This window comes from Esox lucius, chromosome 13 (assembly GCF_011004845.1).
Source record: "Esox lucius isolate fEsoLuc1 chromosome 13, fEsoLuc1.pri, whole genome shotgun sequence".
NCBI lineage: Eukaryota > Metazoa > Chordata > Actinopteri > Esociformes > Esocidae > Esox > Esox lucius.
The window spans coordinates 12,724,342-12,748,447 of record NC_047581.1 but is presented as its reverse complement, the minus strand read 5'-3'; the positions used below and the strand labels follow the sequence as shown (position 1 = coordinate 12,748,447).

The following is a 24,106-nucleotide window of genomic DNA, read 5'->3' as shown; positions in this document are numbered from 1 at the left end:
GTGCAGGCCAACGATGCCTCAGGGAACACCTGGAACTGGCTGTACTTCATCCCCCTCATCATCATCGGATCCTTCTTCATGCTCAACCTGGTTCTGGGAGTCCTGTCCGGGTAAGTAACAGACTCACATGTTCACGTCCTCACTTAATCTCTGTCTGCGGGAAAGGTGTTGTTAACACCCCACTTCTCTGCTAAACATGCAGTCCAGTGTCATTTCTCTGCTAAACATGCAGTCCAGTGTCATTTCTCTGCTAAACATGCAGTCCAGTGTCATTTCTCTGCTAAACATGCAGTCCAGTGTCATTTCTCTGCTAAACATGCAGTCCAGTGTCATTTCTCTGCTAAACATGCAGTCCAGTGTCATTTCTCTGCTAAACATGCAGTCCAGTGTCATTTCTCTGCTAAACATGCAGTCCAGTGTCATTTCTCTGCTAAACATGCAGTCCAGTGTCATTTCTCTGCTAAACATGCAGTCCAGTGTCATTTCTCTGCTAAACATGCAGTCCAGTGTCATTTCTCTGCTAAACATGCAGTCCAGTGTCATTTCTCTGCTAAACATGCAGTCCAGTGTCATTTCTCTGCTAAACATGCAGTCCAGTGTCATTTCTCTGCTAAACATGCAGTCCAGTGTCATTTCTCTGCCCCGCTGACTTGGTTTCATTTCAAGCTGTTGTCTGACTGTTGGCCTACTGGAATGGGAGTAGTTTTTAGCTTATTTGCAGCGTTTGTGTTTTCCCTGTTTTGTTCATTTTGGAGTATTGCTTTGTAAAATATTTGTGTTCTATTATGTATCCCCCGATTGTTTGCCTTGGGTGTGACATGCATTGTTTTTATTTAAATATGAAAATGAAATATTTGGTGAAAGAGAGTCTTAACTAGACAATTTTTTTTGTGTGTTTAACAAAACGTTTTTCAACTGAAGCCTTTTTTTCTTTTGGGGTGAGGGAGGAATAAATCCAACCCTAACTCTCAACTAGGCTGTCTTCTTACACAGAACAGAACTCCTTAGTGCTGAGCTGTGCAAGATTCACTAATTAATAGAATAAACCAGGTGACGATTCCTGTATTGTGGGTTATTGTTTGAAGCTTAAAGTTACATTAATAGCCTGTATGACACCAATTTCCCGAAAAATGCGCAGATTTATTTGATTGGCGTTGCTGTATATACAGTACTCAGCGTAAATGAGTACACTCCCTTTGGAAATGAAGATGTATATCTATTTCTCAGTGAACACTAGAACAATTAGCTGTAATTGGATAAAACTGAGTTTTATTAAACATTTGCTTTTATTATGAAAATAAAAGGTGGGTCACCAACATCATTATAATAAGAAAATAATACATTTTATTCAAATGATGTGTTGCAAAAATGAGTACACCCTACAACGTATTCTACCAAATCTGATATTTTATATGGCCTCCATGAATTTTAAGGACAGCACCAACTCTTCTGGACATGGAGTGAACAAATTGTTGACATACTGCCACGTCTATCTTTCTCCAATGGATGCTTTATGGAGAATGATGCTGGACCTGTCTTTTCAGAACTCCCCATAGGTGTTCTGTTGGGTTGAGGTCAGGTGACATACTGGGCCACAATCACTCTCACCCTATTCTTCCTCGGAAATGCAGCAGTGGTCTTGGATGTTTGTTTTGGGTCTTTATCATGTTGAAAGAGTGCACAGCGATCCAGGGTTTGGAGAGATGGTATCATCTTCTCTTTCAGTGCTTCTCAGTACATCTGTGAATTCATGATGCCTTCAATGAAGTGCAATTCCCAGACACCTGCACCACTCATACAACCCCACAGAATAACATGGCCACCGCCGTGCTTTACTGTAGGTACCATGCTTTACTGTGGGTACCATGCTTTACTGTGGGTACCATGCTTTACTGTGGGTACCATGCTTTACTGTGGGTACCATGCTTTACTGTAGGTACCATGCAGTTTTCATTGTCCTCTTCCCCCTTGCGATGCCATACAGTTAGGATGCCATCAGTTCCAAAAACCTGTGTCTCATCTGACCAAAGTATGGAGTTTCTGGCAAATGCTAAACAGGCTTTTTTGTGCATGGGCTTTAGTAGTGGCATCCTTCGTGGACGACACGCTTGCATGCCAATCCTGTGCAGCGTACGTCGTATCGTGTCAGGTGAAACAGTCACCCCAGTTTGTCTTTCTACAGCTTTAGCTAACTGTGATGAACTTGCATGGCGATTTTCCTCGACTCTTCTTGGGGCATATCGCTCATCTGGAGGTGTTAGCTTCCATGGACGACCTGGACATCTCAGAATGCTTGCCACAAATCCAACTTTTGCTACTGTAGTCCGATACTGATTAGCAATGCTTTACTAATGGTCTTGTAGCCCTGACCTTTTTTGTGTAAAGAAATTACTTTCTCAAGACTTCTCTTCGATGTGGTGCCTTAATTGTCAGCATTGACTGGACGGAGATTGTATAGGTTAAATACCACCCTTAATTATCAATTATCTTGCAGAAACCTGTGTGATAATTGGTTAGACTTGTCTGTTGTTGAATTTCCGTTAATTAGCATTTTACCAAGTTTAATTCCTGAAAGCTTCATTGGGGTGTACTCATTTTTGCACCATGGTCTGAAATCACTTTGTTCAAAACTTTTTGCAACCAATGAACCAGAGTTGCTGGATTATTTTATTGTATAAGATCCCATAGAAACTATTAATTCTGAAGAGAGACAGATGATCATCTGAGACATCTGTTGGGGTGTACACATTTATGCTAAGTACTGTATATAATCTGTCTGAACAAGAACCACTATTTCTGCTGGACTGTGTAAGCGGAACCGGCCAAGAAGAGTGACTGTCTCTTACTGAGTGCGTGACTGACTGAGTGACTACCCACTGTTAAATAGAGTAGTGGTTAGTAGTTATGACTATTCCAAGCAGTAAGTAGATACTAGTTGGCCTATTACTGGCTGATAAAATCCATATAGTTCACAGATGCTATTTGTGATAGCAGTAAACTTAATAAGAAACATTAATCAGTTTAACACAATGCTTAATGGTGTCTAGCTAAATATTAAAACTTGGCGTGATGTTAATGCGTGACAAAATGGTCGAGAGGCAATTTTATGACATGGTAGTATGTCCCAATCATACTCAATACTGGCATACTAGCTTACTATATACAAAACAGTATGTATTTCACCATCATCGGCAAAGTATGTATTATATAATATGCGATTTGAGATTCAGCCATTGATTTACTTTTCACATGTTGGCTATTGAACCTTCATTGTTTTCAAAGGAAATGAACCAGCCATGGAGTGATTCTAAAGAAATGAACCAGCCATGGAGTGATTCTAATTAAACGAACCAGCCATGGAGCGATTCTAAAGAAATGAACCAGCCATGGAGTGATTCTAATTAAACGAACCAGCCATGGAGCGATTGTAAAGAAACGAACCAGCCATGGAGTGATTCTAATTAAACGAACCAGCCATGGAGCGATTCTAAAGAAATGAACCAGCCATGGAGTGATTCTAATTAAACGAACCAGCCATGGAGCGATTGTAAAGAAACGAACCAGCCATGGAGTGATTCTAAAGAAACGAACCAGCCATGGAGTGATTCTAATTAAACGAACCAGCCATTGAGTGATTCTTAAGAAACAAACCAGCCATGGAGTTATTCTTAAGAAACGTACCAGCCATGGAGTGACTGGAGTCATTGTTTTCATAATACGCACTGTACAGCCAGAGTAAAACTTCGCTGGCTACAAGCAGCAACCCTGTTATACCTGTTGTTGGTTTGAATGTTAGCTCATGTAGGGAACTAGTTTTGAGAACTGTGGAGTTTCGACTAATTGGTTTAACAATACAGAAGTATACCGACACACTGCGCACGTATCGCTTAGTGGCGCAGTGGCGTAAGTTCACCCCTTCTAATCGCAGGCTGGCCGAACTAGGCTTGCCTGGTCCCTTTTTTTGTTGACAGTGCTGGGAATGTATGGAAAGATCTGTTGGTTATTTTGAAACAGAAGACAAATATTCACGTTTACACACACACACACACACACACTGGTAGGGCTTAATGGAAGGCCTCCTGATTAGTGTTGTGTGGTGTGCTAGGCCATGCTGTAACAACTATTGGGACTTGAATTTATTACCTCTTTGAAAGCAAATCCAATTCTCCCCAAATGGCTCCAGCTCTCTCTGCTATCAATGTAACACAATTCTCCTCTCTCAGTCTCTTTTATTCCAACCTGCTTTTATTGAGATCTGTCAGACTTATTCACTCCATTTCACCCTGGTGCAGACTGTTGGGGACCACGCAGGAAGCCTCACCCATGGAATTGCGGGCTGTTTTTAGTTGAAGCTGTACATTACGTATGAAAGAACCTGGTTTTCAATTGACCTAATGTATATTTCTGTCCTTGATGATAAGTTAATGTTTCTCCTCTCGTCTGCAAGTGTGAAATCCATTGATTTTGCTACTCTTCTGTGCTCAAGGTGAGACTCTCCCTCAAAAACGTTTCCCCTCAGGAGAGCATTTGCATAATGCGTAATCCTAACAAGTTGCACTGAGCTCCTTACTGTGAAGAGACTCTGCTCCTTTTTTAGTTTTGTTGTGGTTAATGTTATGGTTGTAGTTGTGATTATTGTTGTGGTTAGTGGTATGGTTTTTGTTGTGGTTATTGTTGTGGTTAATGTTATGGTTGTTGTTGTTGTGGTTAATGGTATGGTTGTCATTGTGATTATTGTTGTGGTTAATGATATAGTTGTTGTTGTGGTTAATGTTATTGTTGTTGTTGCTGTGGTTAATGGTAAGGTTGTTGTTGTTGTTCTTGTGGTTAATGGTATGGTTGTTGTTGTGGTTTTGTTGTGGTTAATGTTATGGTTATTGTTGTTGTTGCTGTGGTTAATGGTAAGGTTGTTGTTGTGGTTAATGTAATGGTTATTGTTGTGGTTTTTGTTGTGGTTAATGTTATTGTTGTTGTTGCTGTGGTTAATGGTAAGGTTGTTGTTCTTGTGGTTAATGGTATGGTTGTTGTTGTGGTTTTGTTGTGGTTAATGTTATGGTTATTGTTGTTGTTGCTGTGGTTAATAGTAAGGTTGTTGTTGTGGTTAATGTTATGGTTATTGTTGTAGTTGCTGTGGTTAATGGTATGGTTGTTGTTGTTGTGGTTAATGTTATGGTTGTTGTTGTGGTTTTTGTTTGTTGTGGTTTTTGTGCAATTAGGGTGGTTGCGGTTGGTGGGTGTCCCTTTGGTTGATGCTTAGCAATGTGGGTGGATTGATTTCCTTCCTGTTGGGCCCAGTCCAGGGCCTCCCCTGGATAGGGCCACAGTGTCACTGGACCCCCTGTCTCAGCCCCGAGGTCTTATGCTATATTATTGTCTCCTTCTACACTGTAAATCTTTGTAGACCTAAGGAATGCACTTTCAAAATGTTTCCTGTCTCCTGCCCTGGTTAAACTTAGGAGGACATGAGTTCTTGGCCCACACCTCCAGAGTACCAGCTTGAAATACTTGCTGTCCCTGTCCAAAGTCCTCCAAGTTGTGTTGCAGATCAAGACAATACCTGATGATTTCAGCTGCCACTCTGCTGATCCCCCTCCCACCCCCGGGTTGTCTCGGTCCATGCTTCTGACCTGGATTAGGTTTAATAGACTCTGGACTCAGAACACATGCATTTTTTTATTATTACAACTCTTAAAATTCACCCGGCACAGCAAAAAGGATATTGGTCGCCCCTCTGAGCCTGGTTCCTCTCAAGTTTTCTTCTTAAATTTCATTCTTCTAAGGGAGTTTTTTTCTAGCCACTGAAATTCTGCACTGTTGTGGTTTGCTCCTTGGGGTTTAAGGCTGGGTGTTTTGTAAAAGCACTTTGTGACAACTGCTGTTGTTAATGTTATTGCTGTTGTTGTTGTTAATGTTATGGTTGTTGTTGTGGTTAATTTTATGGCTGTTTTTGTGGTTGTTGCTGTGATTGTGGTTAATGTTATGGTTGTTGTTGCATTAGTGGTTGTTGTAATGGATGTTGTGGTTATTGATGGTGTTGCGGTTACTGTTTTTGTGGTTGTTTTTATGGTTGTTGTAGTTGCTGTTTAAGTTTTGACCAAAGTATCCATTGTCTGTCTTGAGTCCTTTCTGCTGTATCTCTCTCTGTGTGCTCTACATTCCTGTTGTCCTCCTTCAACAGCTCAAAGCCCACTGTCATATCACTTAGCCCAGGCCCTGCTCTTCTCTCCCTAGACCCACCCTGTCAGTCGGGTTTGCTGTGGTCAGGAGGTGATAGGTCGTTGATGCGGAGGCGGGGCTGTGTCACATTTTAAAGGGCACCGTGGGTCCTGCGAGACGCTGTCGCTTGCGACCACACAGGGTGCATAGGCCACACCCCCGGGGGCGGCGGGCGGGGAACAGTGGACAGGGGCAGCGAGGCTAATCTTTTATCCAATCACCACTCCTAATGTCCCCAGCCCTCCAGGCTTGCGTCTGTGCCGACAGGGGGGCCACTGACAGCCCAGCTTGAGGCGTCACATAGTGTTTTATCTCTGTCTCCCTTCCATGATTCACCTCTTTTCTCCCCTCTGGGTGGAGTAGAAGGTCAGCTCTTTCAGATCCATCCCACGTCGGTCAGACTGTCTGGAGACAGACAGTCAGACAGAGCGACAGACAGGTGGAAGCCCATGACATGTCCTGTAGCTTTACCGTACGTAATGTCAATATACTGTACATAATCATACTGACTCATGCTCAGGTCCTGATATTGTGGTGTACATCGGGCTACAGCCAGTGTTCCCAGACTTCATACCCCAGGGTTCTTATCACATTTCAAACTTAGACTCCTTGACTTCGGAAGGTCGTAACTCAGCTACGTGCATCAGAGTCATGCTTCTCTGGCATTTTAAAGCTTGTTACCAGCATAAATCATTGTGAGTGGTAGGGAGAGAGTTATTGGGAGAGATAGAGGTAGAGTGTGAGTGAGGGAGAAAGAAAGAGGGAGGAAAGAGGGAGGTAGAGAGAGTGGTGGAGGGTGATATAGATAGAGAGCTAGAGAGTGATAGAGGGAGGGAAAGGTAGATGGGGAGCGAGATGTAGGGAGAGGTAAAGAGTCATAGAGAGGGGTATAGAGAGGTAGAGAGTGATGAAGAGACAGGTAAAGAGTCATAGAGAAGGGTAGAGTCAGGGGTAGAGAGTGATGAAGAGACAGGTAAAGAGTCATAGAGAGGGATAGAGAGGCAGAGACTATGGGTGTCACTGCTGAGGGGTTGTCTGCTTTGGAGCTGCAATAGGCAGGGTTGGCACCACCCCCTCACAGCCCTCCTAAAAACACACAGACACAGACACAGACACACATGCACACACAGACACACATGCACACACAGACACATGCCTACTCTCACGAACAAACAGACGCATACACCTAAACACACGCACGCACGCACACACATAAGCGTACCCCCCCACCCCCACTCCCACACACACAGACACAGCCACTGCAATGCAGGAAGGAGCTTCCCGATGCCCTGCGTGGGAGAGACACATATCACTGCCTGGCTCGCACTGAGCTACGGGGGCGAACCATACAGGGAGGGGATCCCTCAGTTCTCTGTCTCTCCCTTTGTCTCTCTTTCATGCTCTCTCTCTGTATGCCTGCGTCTCCCTCCATCCATCCTGCTAACAGTTTTAAACAGCTAGCACAGCACACGGGGAAGACGTGGGTGCTGGGAAGAGTTGGAATCAAGAAGAAAAACAGGGAACATGGTGTTGTGTGTGCGTGTGTGCGCGTGGGTGCGTGTGCGTGCGTGTGTGTGTGTCTTCATGGTGCAGGTTAATGACTGAGATCTCCCCCTCTTTGTCTTGGTACTGGTTTTCAACCTTTGGCCTGTCGGCATTAGACCTGTATATTCCCAGGGTAAATCTGTGTGACAACAATGGAAAGGGGGCTCTTTAATTGGCTAGATAACAGATGACGGTGTTTACACAAACCACCTCAAGCTCCTTTCAGGTAGTTTTTCCATGAACTGTTCCATGATGTCAGTGCCTCATCTGATTTCCCCAGTCAGTGTGATGGTCTACAGTACAGTTACAGTATATCATTTATTATTTACTGTTCAGGAAAGGGCACTTTCATTTCAGCTAATGAACCAATGTATTGTTATCATAGATTTGCTTGTTTGTCTTTCTGCAGGGGATTCTAAGGTTGCTTCATGTAACCATAGAGGACTCTTTTTGTTTTCACTGTGAAGGGAGAAAAAAGTTATTTGAAGTGTTCATTGGTAGTGTAGAGGATCCAAGGACTTAGCAAACACAAATCATTGTCTGCAGATTGATGCTCCAGGCTCTAGAACTGTATATGTGTGTGTGTTTTTGTGATTGTGTGCTCCCATGCTTATCAGATACTAGGGGGTGCTTACATTTGTCCTGTTCCCCAAACACACACACACACACACACACACACACATACACTATATACAGTAGAGGTGTTGGTGTGAAATTGAAATGTGTTTTCTGCATATCCTAACTCTTCCTGTGTATGTTGTGTGTGTGTGTTTATTTCGTATGTATGTATGTATGTGTGTGTGTGTGTGTTTGTGTGTCTCTGTATGTTGTGGGTGTGTTTGTGTGTGCATTGTGTTTGTGTTTGTGTGTGTGTGGTGTGGTTGTGTGGTGTGGTTGTGTGTGTGTGGTGTGGTTGTGTGTGTGTGTGTGTGTGTGTGTGTGTGTCTGCAGTGAGTTTGCCAAGGAGCGTGAGCGTGTGGAGAAGAGGCAGGAGTTTCTGAAGCTTCGCAGGCAGCAGCAGATAGAGAGAGAGCTGACTGGATACCTGGAGTGGATATGCAAGGCAGGTCAGGCTTCCCTCTACTCTCTGTCCTTTAATCCTTAAAACCCAATTTTTCCAGTGCCTAAACACTTCCTCACGCTAAAGGATTTCCTCCATAGTAAATTACAAGCAGATGTGATTTAACACTACTGATCTAGCGTATATGTTGTGAGGAATATTGATGTTTTGAAATATGTGTGTACAGGTTCATGCAATGGTAAGCTGACAATTGTGTTTGTTTCAGAGGAAGTGATGCTGGCAGAGGAGGACAAGCATGCTGAAGATAAGTCCCCCCTGGATGGTGCGTGGTACAAGAGGAAACACAACAACCCCGCTGAAAAGAGTACGTCCAGCCCAGCCCATCTTATCAGTGTAAACTCTTGGACTTTGTCTGAGCGTCATCTCCTTGTGTCTGCTCCGGACTCTTTACCCAGACTCCTCTCTAGCAGTGGCTGTTGCTGACTCCAACTCTGGTCTGACGCAACTCACGCTGGATATCTATCTTGTCCTACAGATAGATACCCAGAGCCCCAGGGTGAGGTCAGAGTAACGATTAATGTTGAGGCCAAACGTATTTTGGGTCATGACCAGTGGTGTAGTGGTGACTGGAGAGGTGGGTGGGCTCACTTTTGATCCAACATTGCCAAGCGTCCATCCCAGTGTAAGAAAGGCGCACTACGACATACTGAATACTGTAGGCCACTCTGAAAGATCTGAAGTGCTAAGTCATAGTGTACTGGTCTCTCAGAAGACCTACTTAGTAGGCTGGTACCATCTGCATAGCTGGGGGGTGGGGGGGGGTCTTTGAACAACCACATGCAGGTTGCTGACGGGCACTTTTGAAAACCACTAGCGTAGGTTACTGCAAGGGGCGATAAGCTACGGATGGATCCTCTATGTACAATGATGGGAGTGCCTCTGCTGTTCTGATCTGTGATGATTGAGTTGAATTGTGGTCTGAACTGCCTATACGTTCTTGTGTGACCTGTGGACACTAACACAACCATGGGCTTTACTGGTCAGTGTCATTTGTTCTCATTCAATATTCTTCTCCCACCGGCCTCACAGACACTATGAGAAACGTGCCATTTAATAGACTTCAGCAGCTTAAATGTTGAGACATCATTTCCAACAGACGCATCATTTTTCAGTAGAGATCCTGTTACACGTATGAGAGCTTCATTCCTTTTTCTTTTATTATACCTCTACCCCGTTTTTCTCTCCAATTTCACAATGTGATTAAGTTCACGCTTCGCCACAGCAACTCACAGATGACTTGTTGATTTCGAGAGTTCTGAATGCCGTTCTGGTTGTCGCGCTGATCGCTCAACCAGGAAGTGTATCCCCAGAACCCTTTCCCATTGGGAATGGAACACCCTCTCCAGCCTTCTACCTTGATTTACTTCAATCCGGAGGTCACATTACTCATTCACATTTTTAACAGGTCACTCATGACTGACACAGATTTGGTTAAAAGGTCTGCTGATATCCTGCTGATGGGTAGAACTGAAAACAGGCAAGAACGTGTCAGTGCAGAACAATGTGTTTCCAATCTCTCCGACGGAAGGGAGTGATCAGTGGTGTCCAAGCACTAAGGCCAAGAGTCATAAGGACAGAGGCAAAGCCTCGGCCTGACGCTATTAAAAGGTCATTTACCGCCTTTGCGAGTGCAGTCTCTGTGCTTCCATGGGGTCTAAAATCTTAGCCGACCGTTTTGTAATTATTAATCGTCCTCAGGAAGGCTGTGATATCAGCCTTCAACATCTATTTGAGGTTGCTATCGCTCCGCTCCACATGGGCGCCAAAACATTCCCACTCCTAGTTTGTGAATATGTATTAGCAACCTGTTTAAGTCTTTAGAGGTGGAATCTAAGCAAACATTTTCAATGCTTCAAAACAGGTTTGGAATGGCCCTCTGGGTGCCTATAAACCACGTCAAGAGACTGTAGCTGAAATCTATGTATACCTTTAAATAATTCACATCCACAGGCTGGTGCTGTACATGCGCTTATAAAACAAATGGCCACTGGTTTGATGAAAAACACATTCTCCCATGCATACTTTTTAGTCAGTAGAAGTTTAGCCTGATTGAGGAGGTTTTCTTGGAAAACAGATACCTTGTTTTAAAGTAGGAAAACCAAAGTATGACGATAGGTTGTGGGAAATCATTCGTAATCACTTCCTTGAACATTCATACATTGACAACTAGCAAAAGCAAGTCCTTATTCTAGTCGCATCATCAACCCATGCTACAGTAGTTGTTTTTGCAATGTCAGATCTCCCCTATTTTTCCTTTTTTTTTTCTAACAAAACCTTGCACAATCATGCGTGTGTTGTTTGCATTTGAAATGGACCAGAGCTGTGTTTTCTACAAATTGCGTTTAGAACGTTCACATGTAAGCCTACTGCCATGTACACATTCCACCAAAAACGTGAAGAGACATTCAGATCTGTTCCTTCAGTCTGATTGATTGATAGGCCGGATACTGTATTTTCACAACATTAACAAGATACACATCACTGGGGACTGGAAAGCGAGCCTACCCCACGGCCACTGAAAGAGGAGTGGGTATACCGTGTAGACATTTATAAGGCCTCCCCCTCCGAGAACAACAGGGGAGTGGGGCAAAGTCCAGAGAGAGTCTGTCTGTGAGTGTGTATGTCAGAGGGTTATGTTGCCAGTCTAGTTTTAATGGTCTGTTGAGCTAACAAGACTTGAGAGGCGTCCCTCAAGATGCCTGCTGTAAGCGTTTCACAAGGTATCACCGATGTGAAGGGCTCAAGCTGAGTTGAGTTCAGTTTTTTTAGAACAAGTTACTTACCTAATGGAAGGTGTGTATTAATGCCCCTAAAGGATTAATGTCCTTTCAGTCAAATGCACATCCTGTATAAACCATCTGAACAACGGGTGATAGTGAGATGCTAACCCTATGATATGGTCCTAATGTGTGTTTAGTGTTGAAAAGAGCCAAGAAGAGCAAGAATGACCTTATCAATGCTGAGGAGGGTGAGGACCATTTCACAGACATCTCATCTGTTGGTAAGGTCAACACGTGTGACTTCTGAACCTGTCCACTTTCCCACGGCTGTATTCAGTTCTACGTCTCTACCGTCTGTTTACCGTCTGTTTACCAGCTGTCTCTTATGTCTGTCTCTTATGTCTGTCTCCTATGTCTGTCTCCTATGTCTGTCTCTTATGTCTGTCTCCTATGTCTTTCTCCTATGTCTGTCTCTTATGTGTCTCCTATGTCTGTCTATTATGTGTCTCCTATGTCTGTCTCCTATGTCTGTCTCCAATGTCTGTCTCCTATGTCTTTCTCCTATGTCTGTCTCTTATGTCTCCTATGTCTGTCTCTTATGTGTCTCCTATGTCTGTCTCTTATGTGTCTCCTATGTCTGTCTCTTATGTGTCTCCTATGTCTGTCTCCAATATCTGTCTCCTATGTCTTTCTCCTATGTTTGTTTTTAATGTCTCCTATGTCTGTCTCTTATGTGTCTCCTATGTCTGTCTCTTATGTGTCTCCTATGTCTGTCTCTTATGTCTCCTATGTCTGTCTCTTATGTGTCTCTTATGTCTGTCTCTTATGTGTCTCTTATGTCTGTCTCCTATGTCTGTCTCCAATATCTGTCTCCTATGTCTTTCTCCTATGTCTGTTTTTAATGTCTCCTATGTCTGTCTCTTATGTGTCTCCTATGTCTGTCTCTTATGTCTGTCTCTTATGTCTGTCTCCTATGTCTGTCTCTTATGTCTCCTATGTCTGTCTCTTATGTGTCTCCGATTTCTGTCTCAGCTGCGGATCTGGAACTAGACTGCAAGTCTTTAATTGTTTTTAAAAGTCCTGTTTCACGCTGAATCCTTTCGTTTGTATTGTAATCTCTTCATTTCCTATGTCTCAGTGTGATTTGAATACTAGCCTTTATAATTCAATAAGCAACTCAAGTTGCTATTGTGTAACAAGATTTGGCCTGGTTCTGTCTATTATGTTGGATTGGGGATCTTTAAGAATTACTAATGATAGAAGCATTGCCACATTCTCTTATTATAAAATAATAAAGTAATATCCATCTCTTTCCTGCTGCTTGGAGGTACTTATACTATCTGTTTGAACTCCTCAGTCCTGCTGCATAAGTGATTATTAATACTCCTCAATTAGATCTGCGTCACTGCACATTAATTAAAGGGGAATATGTGGTTTGGCTCACTATGATAATCCAATACAACAGAGGAGAAGGAAAGGGAGAAGGAGAAGGGGGATAGGAAAAAGGAGAGGGAGAAGGAGAAAGAGGAAAGGGAGAAGGTGAGGGAGGAGAAGGGGAGAAGGAGAAAGAGGAAAGGGAGAAGGCAAGGGAGGAGAAGGGGAGAAGGAGAAATAGGAAAGGGAGAAGGCAGGGGAGGAGAAGGGGAGAAGGAGAAAGAGGAAAGGGAGAAGGCAAGGGAGGAGAAGGGGAGAAGGAGAAAGAGGAAAGGGAGAAGGCAAGGGAGGAGAAGGGGAGAAGGAGAAAGAGGAAAGGGAGAAGGCGAGGGAGGAGAAGGGGAGAAGGAGTAAGAGAAAGAGGAAAGGGAGAAGGAGAAGGAGAGGGAGGAGGAGAAGGGGTGAAGGAGGGTGAAGAGGCAAAGAGAAAGGGCAAGTCTTACTTGGTGCTTTAGTTTATGACACTTCACACCGAGTTATATTTGGAGATGAAAATAGCCCAGGAAATGATCATTCTCCCTGTCCTCCTGAGCCTGTAACGAGATGCTAATAGAACCATTTTTCATCACTGTTTTGGGGGGGTCCCAAACTCACTTGACATTTGAGTTTAATTGAAGTTACAGAGGGTTTATTATAGTCCTAGGGTGGGGAGCTGGAGGTAAAGGAGGGAGGGGCAGTACACAGAATTCCTTATGGGTGACCAACTAGCCAGGACGCTAAGAAGGCTACTCTCCACCTGAACGATGATGCAGCATTACTAAATACAACTCTGCAGTTGGTCGCGTTATTAATGCGCTCTACTTCACACTCAAGTTCCTGTGTTTGACACGCAAGTCTCTGGTTTGTTTGAGCCCTAGTATACAATTACACGGTTTATTAGCTGCAGTACTTTCCTCTGTATCCTTTTTTCAAGTCTTATGAGGTTGGCAGGCTTTTCCCCTCGCCGAATGAAAACCTTTAACCTGTAACTGATCCAGTAATGGTGAGTGTGTGGCTTTATCTCCAGCGTGTGTGCTGTTCCTCCCACTGCTCCCCCAGGGTCGCCGTTCGCCCGGGCCAGCCTGAGGAGCAGCAAGAACGACAGCGCCTCCTACTTTCGGAGGAAAGAGAAGCGGCTCCGCTTCACCATAAGACGCCTGGTCAAAGCGCAGAGCTTCTATTGGACCGTGCTGTGTCTGGTGGGCCTCAACACACTGTGTGTGGCTATTGTCCATTACGACCAGCCGGATTGGCTCACCTATGCGCTGTGTGAGTCCTGAACTGGAGGGAAGACCTTACTGTGGCATTTACCACAGCCTCTGGCACCAACCCAATCTCTCAGTCTAGTTATTCGCTACAGTCACTATGAATTCATCTGCAGTCTGTTTGTGGTATCGATTAAGTGTGTTCACACTTAAATGTACCTAAATATGATCCTGTTTTATCTGTGTTTTTCCTCTGGTTGGCAGATTTGGCTGAGTTTGTATTCCTTGGATTGTTTCTGACTGAGATGTCCATGAAAATGTATGGACTTGGACCCAGAAACTACTTTCATTCCTCTTTCAACTGTTTCGATTTTGGAGTGAGTAAGACGAAACATTCGATCAAACCCTTTTGAAAAAACCATATTGTTGAGATACACATTACACTGCATTGGACTGCATTACACTGCATTAGACTGCATTGGAGAGAAGTACATGAAGTCATTGGATTCCTTCCAGGTTATTATAGGTAGTATTTTTGAGGTGATCTGGGCAGCTGTGAAACCTGGGGCCTCCTTCGGCATCAGCGTCTTGAGAGCTCTTCGTCTGCTTCGGATTTTCAAAGTCACTAAGTAAGTCGCTAAGTAACTCAAAACACAACACCCGCATGTAAACATTCACTACTATAAGTATGCAAAATGATTTAAATCACAATAAAGACTTATTTCGGCTGCAATAGTTTTATCTAGATATGAGACACTTGTGGCCAGGTTTGCATCGGGATACATATTTCTTGAATTTTGTAATTAGGTAAAAATCTTATTTTTATGCACATTACCTTCTCACAAATACTTTACTTCTCGCGGCTACTGAGGTCTGAAGACAATGTGTTGCTCAGTTTGTGGAGTGGAATGAGCTGTGACATCTGGAGTCAATGTTATTTAAATGTTCTTTAAATTCATTTGTAATCAGGACAATTGTTTAGCTCTAAACACGCTCCACGTTTGTCTGTACCGTGGCACCTCTTTCCAACTCTTCGTCCTCCGCCCTTCCTCACTGTAACCCTGCAGATACTGGAACTCTCTAAGGAACCTGGTTGTCTCTCTTCTCAACTCCATGAAGTCCATCATAAGCCTGCTCTTCCTCCTCTTCCTCTTCATCGTCGTGTTCGCCCTTCTTGGCATGCAGCTTTTTGGGGGAATGTGAGTCAACAGTGTATAAAGTAGAATCAGGAAGAGTATGGAGTAGCAGTTTCTTAAGTAAAATCAGTGGTGGTATGGAGTAACAGTTTATTTAAGGTCCTGCTCTGTTTACCAATTTATGTTCGTTAATATGGTATGTGCCATCAAAATTGTGAATTTCCTCACGGGTACAGTAGAAACGGGCCAATGAAATTTCCTGGTTCTAAACAAACCACAATATCCAGAATTTGTAGCGATGTGGGGGCTCTAATTTTAATAACGAATAATCAGAAGCAGCCACCGTTTCGCAGTCTCAGATAGGCTAGCTTTCATGTGAGCTCATGACAGTCTGTACATACCAGAACAGGGCCTCCTTCAGGCTATAGTCTTTACAAAGACAGAGAAAGCTGGTCAAACTGGCGGTCCTGCAATGCCGCGGCCAATTGGGACACTGTTGAAACACGTCCAATCCTGTCCACCATAAGCATGATTGAGCACCAAGGAACACAAAAGCCATAATAAATACTAGAAACATGACTCCATTCATTTGTGGATTAGACGACAGGCTCAATCAACCAATATCATCATGTTTAACTCTCTCTGCCCAAAATGTCCCAAATACCGCTGTCGCGCAATATTAGGTCTGAAACTCCTCCGATCACTCATAATTATGTAGGGAGACTGAAACCCCCCCCCCAGTAGTGTCTTACCAACCACCCAACGAGAGGGCTGTACACTGATGGATGAGGCCGTGTGTTGTGCTTCCCGGTTCGGCGTGGGGTTCACTCAGAGAGTACCAACTAGTTGTTTTTCAGCTGCTTCCCCAGCCAGATCCTGGCCAGTCCAAGCTGTTCAGGAAATGAATGCGTGCCAAATCCACTTGAGCTGTGTCCCATCCAGGTGCATGGATCAACATGCATTATGCACTGGTTGAATAACATCTATAGTATATTCAACATCATGCCTATTCCATCGAAAAAATTGAATTGTGTGACAACTGCTGTATAGGAGCAAATGTTGAATTAATGAAAACATTCAAGTATGAGATACATTCCATTGAATTAATTTGATATTCGATTCACTCTACCATTAGTCACTTGTTTCTTTGGTAATCAAATGTTCTTTGCGTGTATTTTTCTTTTTTTACTTCAGAGTAGAGTTTTTAGGCAGAACTGCATTCTTCTTTCTATAGTTGAGAAGTTAATGAGAGATGTGCTAATGAATGTCTGTTAAGGATTTCAGCAGGCAGGGAGACGACACACACAGTTGGCTTTTTGCATCATTCTCATTCTTCTAGAGGTGTAATGAGGTCCCTGTAGATTCTCACAGAGCAATACAGAATATCAAGATTAGCCGACACTGTGCTTATCTTCAACTCCTCCATTAGCTGGGAATGTGTGTTCTTCTGCGCTGCTGTGAGATCAGCCTTGTCTGAGGGGTTTACGGAAGCCAGCCATGCTGTTAGTGCTCTGACAGCAGGATGATGTACTCTGCATATTGTGCTGGAGCAAAACAATAATAACTGTGACTAATTGGCATTCTTCTTAATGTGTCATTTGTGGGCTAAAACACAATTCTTCAAAAGTAAGTGAAACATTTTTTTGACCGTGAATATGTTTTGGGGGGGAGTTCTCCATTCCAGCATGTAGGATATAAAATTATGCAATGACTACAGGGTTAAAGTACAGACTGTCAGCTTTAATGTGACAATTTCATCCATATCAGTTTTGTGCATAGACTTCCCAGTTTAGGGTGGCACAATAATTTAGACAATTGGCTTCACATGTTTCATGTGTTCGTTCACATCGCTAGTTCATGAACAGTAGAGCTGTAAATGTTTAGTCTTAACTGTAGGCTTTGGTTTTGCATTTGGTGTCTGTTGCTGGTGTCTGATAACATGACTTCAAAGGAAGTGGTAATGCATGTGAAGCTGGCCATCATGAGGCAGATACATCTACATTTATCTATCAGGGGAATACCAATATCAACGTGCTGCTGATAACTTTCTCCACTGACAGTCTGGCCATTTAAGTGCCAAAGGTACCAGTTGGATTGTTCCATCAGGTAGCTGTGGAATGCACTTACGGTACATTTCTGTATTTGCTACACATTGTGCCACCCACCAAGCAAAACCCAACTGCCAATTCGGGTCATGGTACCAGCAAAACCGAGGTCAACGTTTTGCTGCTAACAGTTTTGCTTCCTCCAGTGTCCAACCACTGCCCATGGGCCTTGAACTAGGCCTGTCACGATATCAGATTTTCACTACACGATTATCGTGGCCAAAATAATTCACGGTAACTATATTATTGCTGTATCTAAGAGAAAAAAAAGGGTATCAGTCAAATCTATCATCTTCAACTTTGTTTAGTGTTTTATCTTTTCTTTTTTGGCAAATTAATTACACTCAAAATACGAGTGTATGGAGTGGAGAGAGTCTGTAACCATAACTGTTCAAATAAAAAAATAAAAGCATACAAAAAGAACAATTACACTTAATGGATAGTGAAAATGCAACCAGATGATCTGATAAACAAAAGATCTGCAAGGCCTTAACACCGAAAGGGAGCTTTTGGAAGAATACAAAGCATTTTCTATGTGAATAGGCTACAAAACTGGCGCGTCTTTGCGGATCTCTCCCAGGGGTTCTAGTGGGGCTAATGAGTTGATTTCAACACCTGTGCATAGTTCCAGTCTCGTTTATGCATCGATTGTCTATAGCTGACATGAATTGAAAAACCGAGAGGGTTTTTTGGAAAAATACAACTTCAGTTTTGCCTAGTGAATACAATATTATCATGTGTATTATTAACATGATATCAATATTTTATTATTTAAATATCATGGTTATCGTCAATACAGGTATATCGCGACACCCCTAGCTTGAACCATTGATACTTTGCTTAGCAACACCCTCTTCTTGACAAATTTCTAATAATTGAAGCTGTACAAAAGGTACCAATTAAGTTGCTGCATTGGCAACATTTCTAATTTGCTGTAGAGTTAGCATACGATTAGTGTTAAGCTGAACTCCTGGGCAGCAGATTAAAAAAACATTACCGTTTTTATGGGGGACACGTTCAAAACGGACTGAGTTAATTTAGAGTTTTTGTGATGATACAAGGTCTTCTCTATAAATACTGTAAATTTGAATTCCATGGTAAAAAAAAAGTGATGTGTTCTCGTATTAGGAAATATAGTTAGAACCTGCATACTACCAAGGTTTACCTCAACATTAGCAAACTCTTTCATTTTGTTTCCTTCTGCAGGTTTAATTTTGAGGAGGAGACACCAACAACCAACTTTGACACCTTTCCAGCAGCTATTCTCACAGTTTTCCAGGTGAGGTTCACAGAGTGCTAGGGTAGGTTTGCTGTCTTTTGTAGCTCACTGAATATTACAACTAGCTGAAATGCTGTAAAAATATAACCGTGTCTCTCCCAGATTCTGACAGGAGAGGACTGGAATGCAGTGATGTATCATGGGATAGAATCCCAGGGCGGTGTTCGGCGGGGAATGTTCTCCTCCATTTACTTCATTGTGCTCACCTTGTTCGGAAACTGTATCCTCCCTGAATGATCAGTTCGCGTTAGTTAACCTTCACTGTCAAGCACCGTCTTCAGAATCCTCTCACAGTAGCATGACTTAACATCGTTTTTTAAAACATAAGAATGTAAATATTCTATATAGGATTATAAGCAATATGATTTCAGTAAATGTTCATTTTCTGTCTGACTGTTTGGACTTTCCTGATACCTCACTGATCAGACACACTCCTGAATGTCTTTTTGGCCATTGCTGTGGACAACCTTGCTAACGCGCAGGAGCTCACTAAGGTACAGTAAAAATGGTTTAGGACTCCCTGTTCTGTGTTCACTGACTGTCACCTCTCCTCACTGGAGTCCCTGAGAACCCTGGCTGAAGACGGAAGCGAGGGGACCGGGTATATGGCGATGTTCCCCAGATGATCCATCATAAAAGACTGTGTTGCTGTGTAGTTAAACCTGGACTTGAATCACTGTGTTTATGTTTGTTGAATCAGACGGTGCATTTTCCCATGAGGATGTTGATCTCTTCCATAATCCTGACATCTGTGGCTGTTCTGAGATGACTGATGTTTGTCCTTGTATATAACTCAAGGCGGAGGACACCCCCAAAAGGCTGGGCGATTTTTCCACCATTCAAATTTCACCTGTTGAAAAGAGGCTTATATCTTAGCGGCTGGTGTTTAGATGAGGTGATGGCCTATGTCAGGTCTTATCGTCGTGTACACAGTGATGGCTTCTTTCCGTTTGTGCTACAGGATGAGGAGGAGCAGGAGGTGGCCATAAACAAGAAGATGGCCCTCCAGAAGGCTAAGGAGGTGAAGGAGGTCAGCCCCATGTCGGCGGCTAACATCTCCATCACAGCGTAAGTCACCCTGAGGCGTTTGACCACACCCCCTCGCAGACCGACCTCCCCTGTTGTGTTCTTTGTGGCTCCGCCTCCCCGTGTGTTGTACTACTCCGTCAGCGGGTCCAGTTTATTGTGAGCCTCCTCTGATGAGTTCCGTATGATTTAACCCTTCTGTTCCCAGTGGCTGGGGATGTGAGTGTGTTCTCTCTCTGAGTCAGTGAGGGGCCCAACGCTGTAAATGTGTGAGGGACAGAGAAAAAAAAAGGCTTCATTCCTTCTAAGACCTTCAGACGGGGTCAGAGAAGCGTTAATGCTCTGGCTTTCACCCCCCACATAGGCTGCACAGTATGCTGTACACAGGTCAACACGGAGCAGAGAGGGCAATGCCGACAAGGTAATTTCTAAAACAACCGGCACAGATTGTGCATGCAATACTGTACATTCAGACCAGATTTTCGGGGGAACTTTCTGGCACTCAGATGTATATCGTTATTGTACACCTCATTTCTTTCGAGTGACAGGCACGATGTTTGAGTTGTGTACAAATCCAGATTTATAGCGTAGTCAATCAATTGTGGCATTGCATCCTAATACTGCCATTGACCTGTATGTGTCCCACCTGCAAATAGCAGATCACTGTTTTATCTGGTTATTTTTAATATGTGATGTAGTCATCAATTAGTCGAACGTTGTTTTTAATATGGGCTTTGAGAGTTTTTTCCTCCACATTTCCTTTGAGGAATTGCCTGGCACCCGTAATTCTTTTGCGGCAAGATTTATTTTATCTCTGCTTTTAAATATGACTCCACTATTTGCTTGGAGGTTTAAAGTCTCAAAGCTGTTACTTCTCTTTGGTTACTCATTCGTTTGGTCTTGAACCCAGACTGTCACTGTGTTGATGTGTGGTGGTCGAGTCAGACGAACGGACGGGTGGACCGCGGGTGCCCTGACCTCCTTTCGACCCTGACCTCTCCATCTCTTTTGTTCTCCCTCCCCCCGACTTTTGTGTTTTTGCATGTGCAGTTTTGTAAAGCAAAGTCGAGGTGCGCTCTCTAGCAGCTCGTCCGTCTGCAGCGTTAACTCACTGTGAGTGTTTATTCTCTGTTACACATTACTCCATCCTCCTCTTCCTCCTCCTCATCCTCCTCCTCCCTAGCCTGGGTCCCATAATGTACAATAAGTCATTCTTTTATCATGACCATTGTGTGGCGCCTATCGCTCTCCCGCGTATCCATGTTGAAAACAGATTCAACAGCAGATTGATACACTGGTAGGTGTCGTTATCGGAAGACACTGTCTGTCCTGTAACATTCTATACGGGACGTCAGAGATCGGGCTCCGCAATTCGCTTGTGACGTTTTGACTGACTGAGCTTGACAGTCACAGATGTCGCTTGGCCAAAGGCAATCCCATGCAAGACAAGACAGTACACAAAGCAGCATAAAATAATGTAAAATATATATATATATATATATATATATAAATAAATAAACCTAAATTAAAATAAACACAGTGCGACACGAATATAGATATGAATGCTGGATCCAGCGGGTGTGGTTGTCAGGTAACAGTAGGTTTATTTGATTTTTAAAGGCATAAAGTGAGACAAAGGTATCGGGCTTACGGGTCTTTCGCAAGTCATTCCAGTCGTTGGCAGCAGCAAGCTGAAATGAGTATCGACCAGAGGAAGAATAGACTACAGGAGGAACCAGAGGGATGTATCTTCCAGAGCGCCGGGGTACTGTTACAGTGGCAGATGTTAAGAAGTGAGCTGAGTTAGAGGTGGCATTTACCTAAAAGAAAAAAATCTAAATGAGGTACCAGTGAGTCTGGCGTTGAGTGTGTCGCAGGAGGCAGAGGTTACAAAACGAATGGCAGAGTGATGAATTGCATCTAACTTATGATGGAGGTCTTTAACAGCAAATCGAAAGATTACATCGCCAGTAAGACAAGGTGGAATTTCTATTATTTATACACAAATGCACTTATGGATGCCTTTCAGGACACACCCAAATGACCACTCTTCTAATATCCCTTCAGTGCTTTACACTGATGTATTGTCTTTAGGACTCATGTTGGCAATAATACACTTTCGAATTATGGGTTTTTTGGATCGCGTTAACACCAACAGTAATTATGTGCTGGCTGAGACACCAATAAAACAACTACATTTTACATTTTAGTCATTTAGCGTAGAATGTTATCCAGAAGGACTCAGTTCACACAAGTTTGATAGCTCTAATTCCACAACAGCGCAGCTAGGAGATTTAAATGACACTTTGGAGAGGTGCGTTTGGCTCTGGTTGTTTTCTCGTCCTATGTTGCATCAACCACATGTTTCAAGCAACGTTATTATTTTACTGAACTCATCCAGAGTGTACTCTGAATAGTTCAAGAAGAAGTGCAGTACAGTATAGTACAATTTCACAGAGCGGTGGATGATTTGAATAATGTCTTGTGTCAGATGAACTGTTGTTTCCTGAACTTTGGTCAAATCATTTCCAAACTCCTGTTTTGCATGGTTATGTATGTCATTTTCATGTTTTGCCGATAAGAATGTTCCCCTATTCATATAGAGCGATTGCCATTACAAAGTGTAATTAGCATACTTTTGGTGATACAGTCAGTATTAAACAAATGACAGATTTTTATATTCCACATTTTTATATTGTTTTGTATTTGGGGGTCCTAAACCCATTGTATATTTGGGTACTGTACTCAATCAATCAAATAAACACATTTATAAAGCACTTTACATCACAAAGTGCTTTTACAAAACACCCAGCCTGAAACATGCCACACCATTGTGGTAAATCTAAAGCCATTTTCATACTACGCTCAAAGACAGGGTGGCAGGGTAGCCTAGTTGTTAATGCTTCTCACCAACCGAAAGGCTAGTTCGAGTTGCAGGTTAAAAAATCTGTCTTTCTTTCCCTGAGCAAGGCAGTCAACGCTAATTGCTTCTCTGTAATTTCTGTAATGAGAACGTGTCCTCAGTCACAGCTGGTGAGAGGGTCACTAAAAGGTCACTCATTTTGACCAATCAAATGTTTAATTAAACAGTAACTGAAGAGCTCAGTGCCTGTCTGCCTGCTTTATATATTAAGCTAAGGCTACGTTTTGTGTTATCAGCAACAGCGAATAAAATCATTTACAAGCCGCTTGAAAAGATGTTCATTTGCTCCATAAACCTTGCACCGCTAATGAATGAATGAATCAAATTAATTGTATAAAGCCCTTTTTATATCATCGGTTATTACCAACTGCTTTTACAGACACACAGTCTGAAACCCCAAAAAGCAAGCAGCAACAGTTAATGCACAGTGGCTAGGAAAAAACCCCTAGGGGGGTCCAAAATTAGGAAGAAACCTAGAGAGGAACCAGACTTTGAGGGGTGGCCAGTCCTCTTCAAGCTGTGATGGGTGAAGATTAGAGTACCTTTTATGTATTTGAGATATTGTTAAAAGAACACATGCACTCTGTAACACCGCACAAAGACGCACATTCTGTTTTTCTTTATGAGCAGCAGAAAAACACCTTCTCAATAAGTGACTTTAAATATTCAAATGAGCCGCCCTGTAAATATTTCAATTGGTAATAAATCAAAACAAGACAACCCACTGGATCCCCCACGACTCCCAGCTCTCCTTCGGGGTTAGTTTCATACTGTTGAGTATTAACAGGAAGAGTCCTTCGCACTCTGCCTCTCTAAAGGATGCCTTCCCGCTCCTGCTGTGTTTACTACTCGGCAGTAGTCTGGGCTTGCACAGTTTCCTGGGCATTGCTGGGCTGGGCTGGGCTGGGCGACAGCAGGCTCCGGCTGGGTAGAGCAGATGTTCCTTAACGGAGAGAATGAAAGCCGCTCTCCTTCCCAGTCTTAATGACACAAAGCCAAGCCATTAGAACCTGACGCTCAGTGAGTCAGCAGTTCCGTCTGAGCAGCTTTGCAGTGGCCACAATGGGCCACTGGACCGGATGCCACAGCCACCCACACAAATGTGGGGTTCTTTCTATCACCCTTTCTATGACTGGAGGGCCATGCTGCTCTTTAAAGACTAGTGGTTCTCATTAGAAGACTGCTAGGACATTGCAGATCGGAAGTATAATTAAGAGAACCTCAACTTGGCTCCTGACCGGTGCAGCGATTGAAGGTCTGTTGCAGCACTGTAACCCGGGTTAAATCCCCAGTCACGCCATACCAACAGTGGTCGGGAGTCCCATCAGACCAGCGCAAATTGACCAAGCACCATCGGGGGTGGGGGGAGAGGTCAGCAGGGATTGCCTTGTCATGTTGAGTCTCCTAGTGGTCAGAATGTATACAAGCTGAAAGCGGCTGTTAACCGGTGAAGCGTT

At 43.3% G+C, this 24,106-nt stretch overlaps 1 protein-coding gene across 7 annotated transcripts in view; it reads left to right on the top strand.

Moving 5' to 3' along the window:
• Window positions 1-24,106, top strand: part of cacna1ba (calcium channel, voltage-dependent, N type, alpha 1B subunit, a) — a 101,804-nt gene that overhangs the window by 34,085 nt on the left and 43,613 nt on the right. For 4 of the 7 annotated variants that reach the window (XM_029124602.2, XM_029124601.2, XM_029124599.2 and 1 more), the window contains exons 7-20: window positions 7-110; window positions 8,713-8,828; window positions 9,048-9,146; window positions 11,760-11,843; window positions 14,026-14,244; window positions 14,445-14,557; window positions 14,697-14,809; window positions 15,248-15,379; window positions 18,628-18,700; window positions 18,803-18,920; window positions 19,127-19,194; window positions 19,662-19,768; window positions 20,091-20,147; window positions 20,777-20,839. In XM_029124602.2, the coding sequence (XP_028980435.2) occupies window positions 7-110; window positions 8,713-8,828; window positions 9,048-9,146; window positions 11,760-11,843; window positions 14,026-14,244; window positions 14,445-14,557; window positions 14,697-14,809; window positions 15,248-15,379; window positions 18,628-18,700; window positions 18,803-18,920; window positions 19,127-19,194; window positions 19,662-19,768; window positions 20,091-20,147; window positions 20,777-20,839 (1,466 nt within the window). The remainder of the gene's footprint in view (window positions 1-6; window positions 111-8,712; window positions 8,829-9,047; window positions 9,147-11,759; window positions 11,844-14,025; window positions 14,245-14,444; window positions 14,558-14,696; window positions 14,810-15,247; window positions 15,380-18,627; window positions 18,701-18,802; window positions 18,921-19,126; window positions 19,195-19,661; window positions 19,769-20,090; window positions 20,148-20,776; window positions 20,840-24,106) is intronic. The other 3 variants (XM_029124603.2, XM_029124600.2, XM_029124597.2) reach the window with 2 other exon arrangements.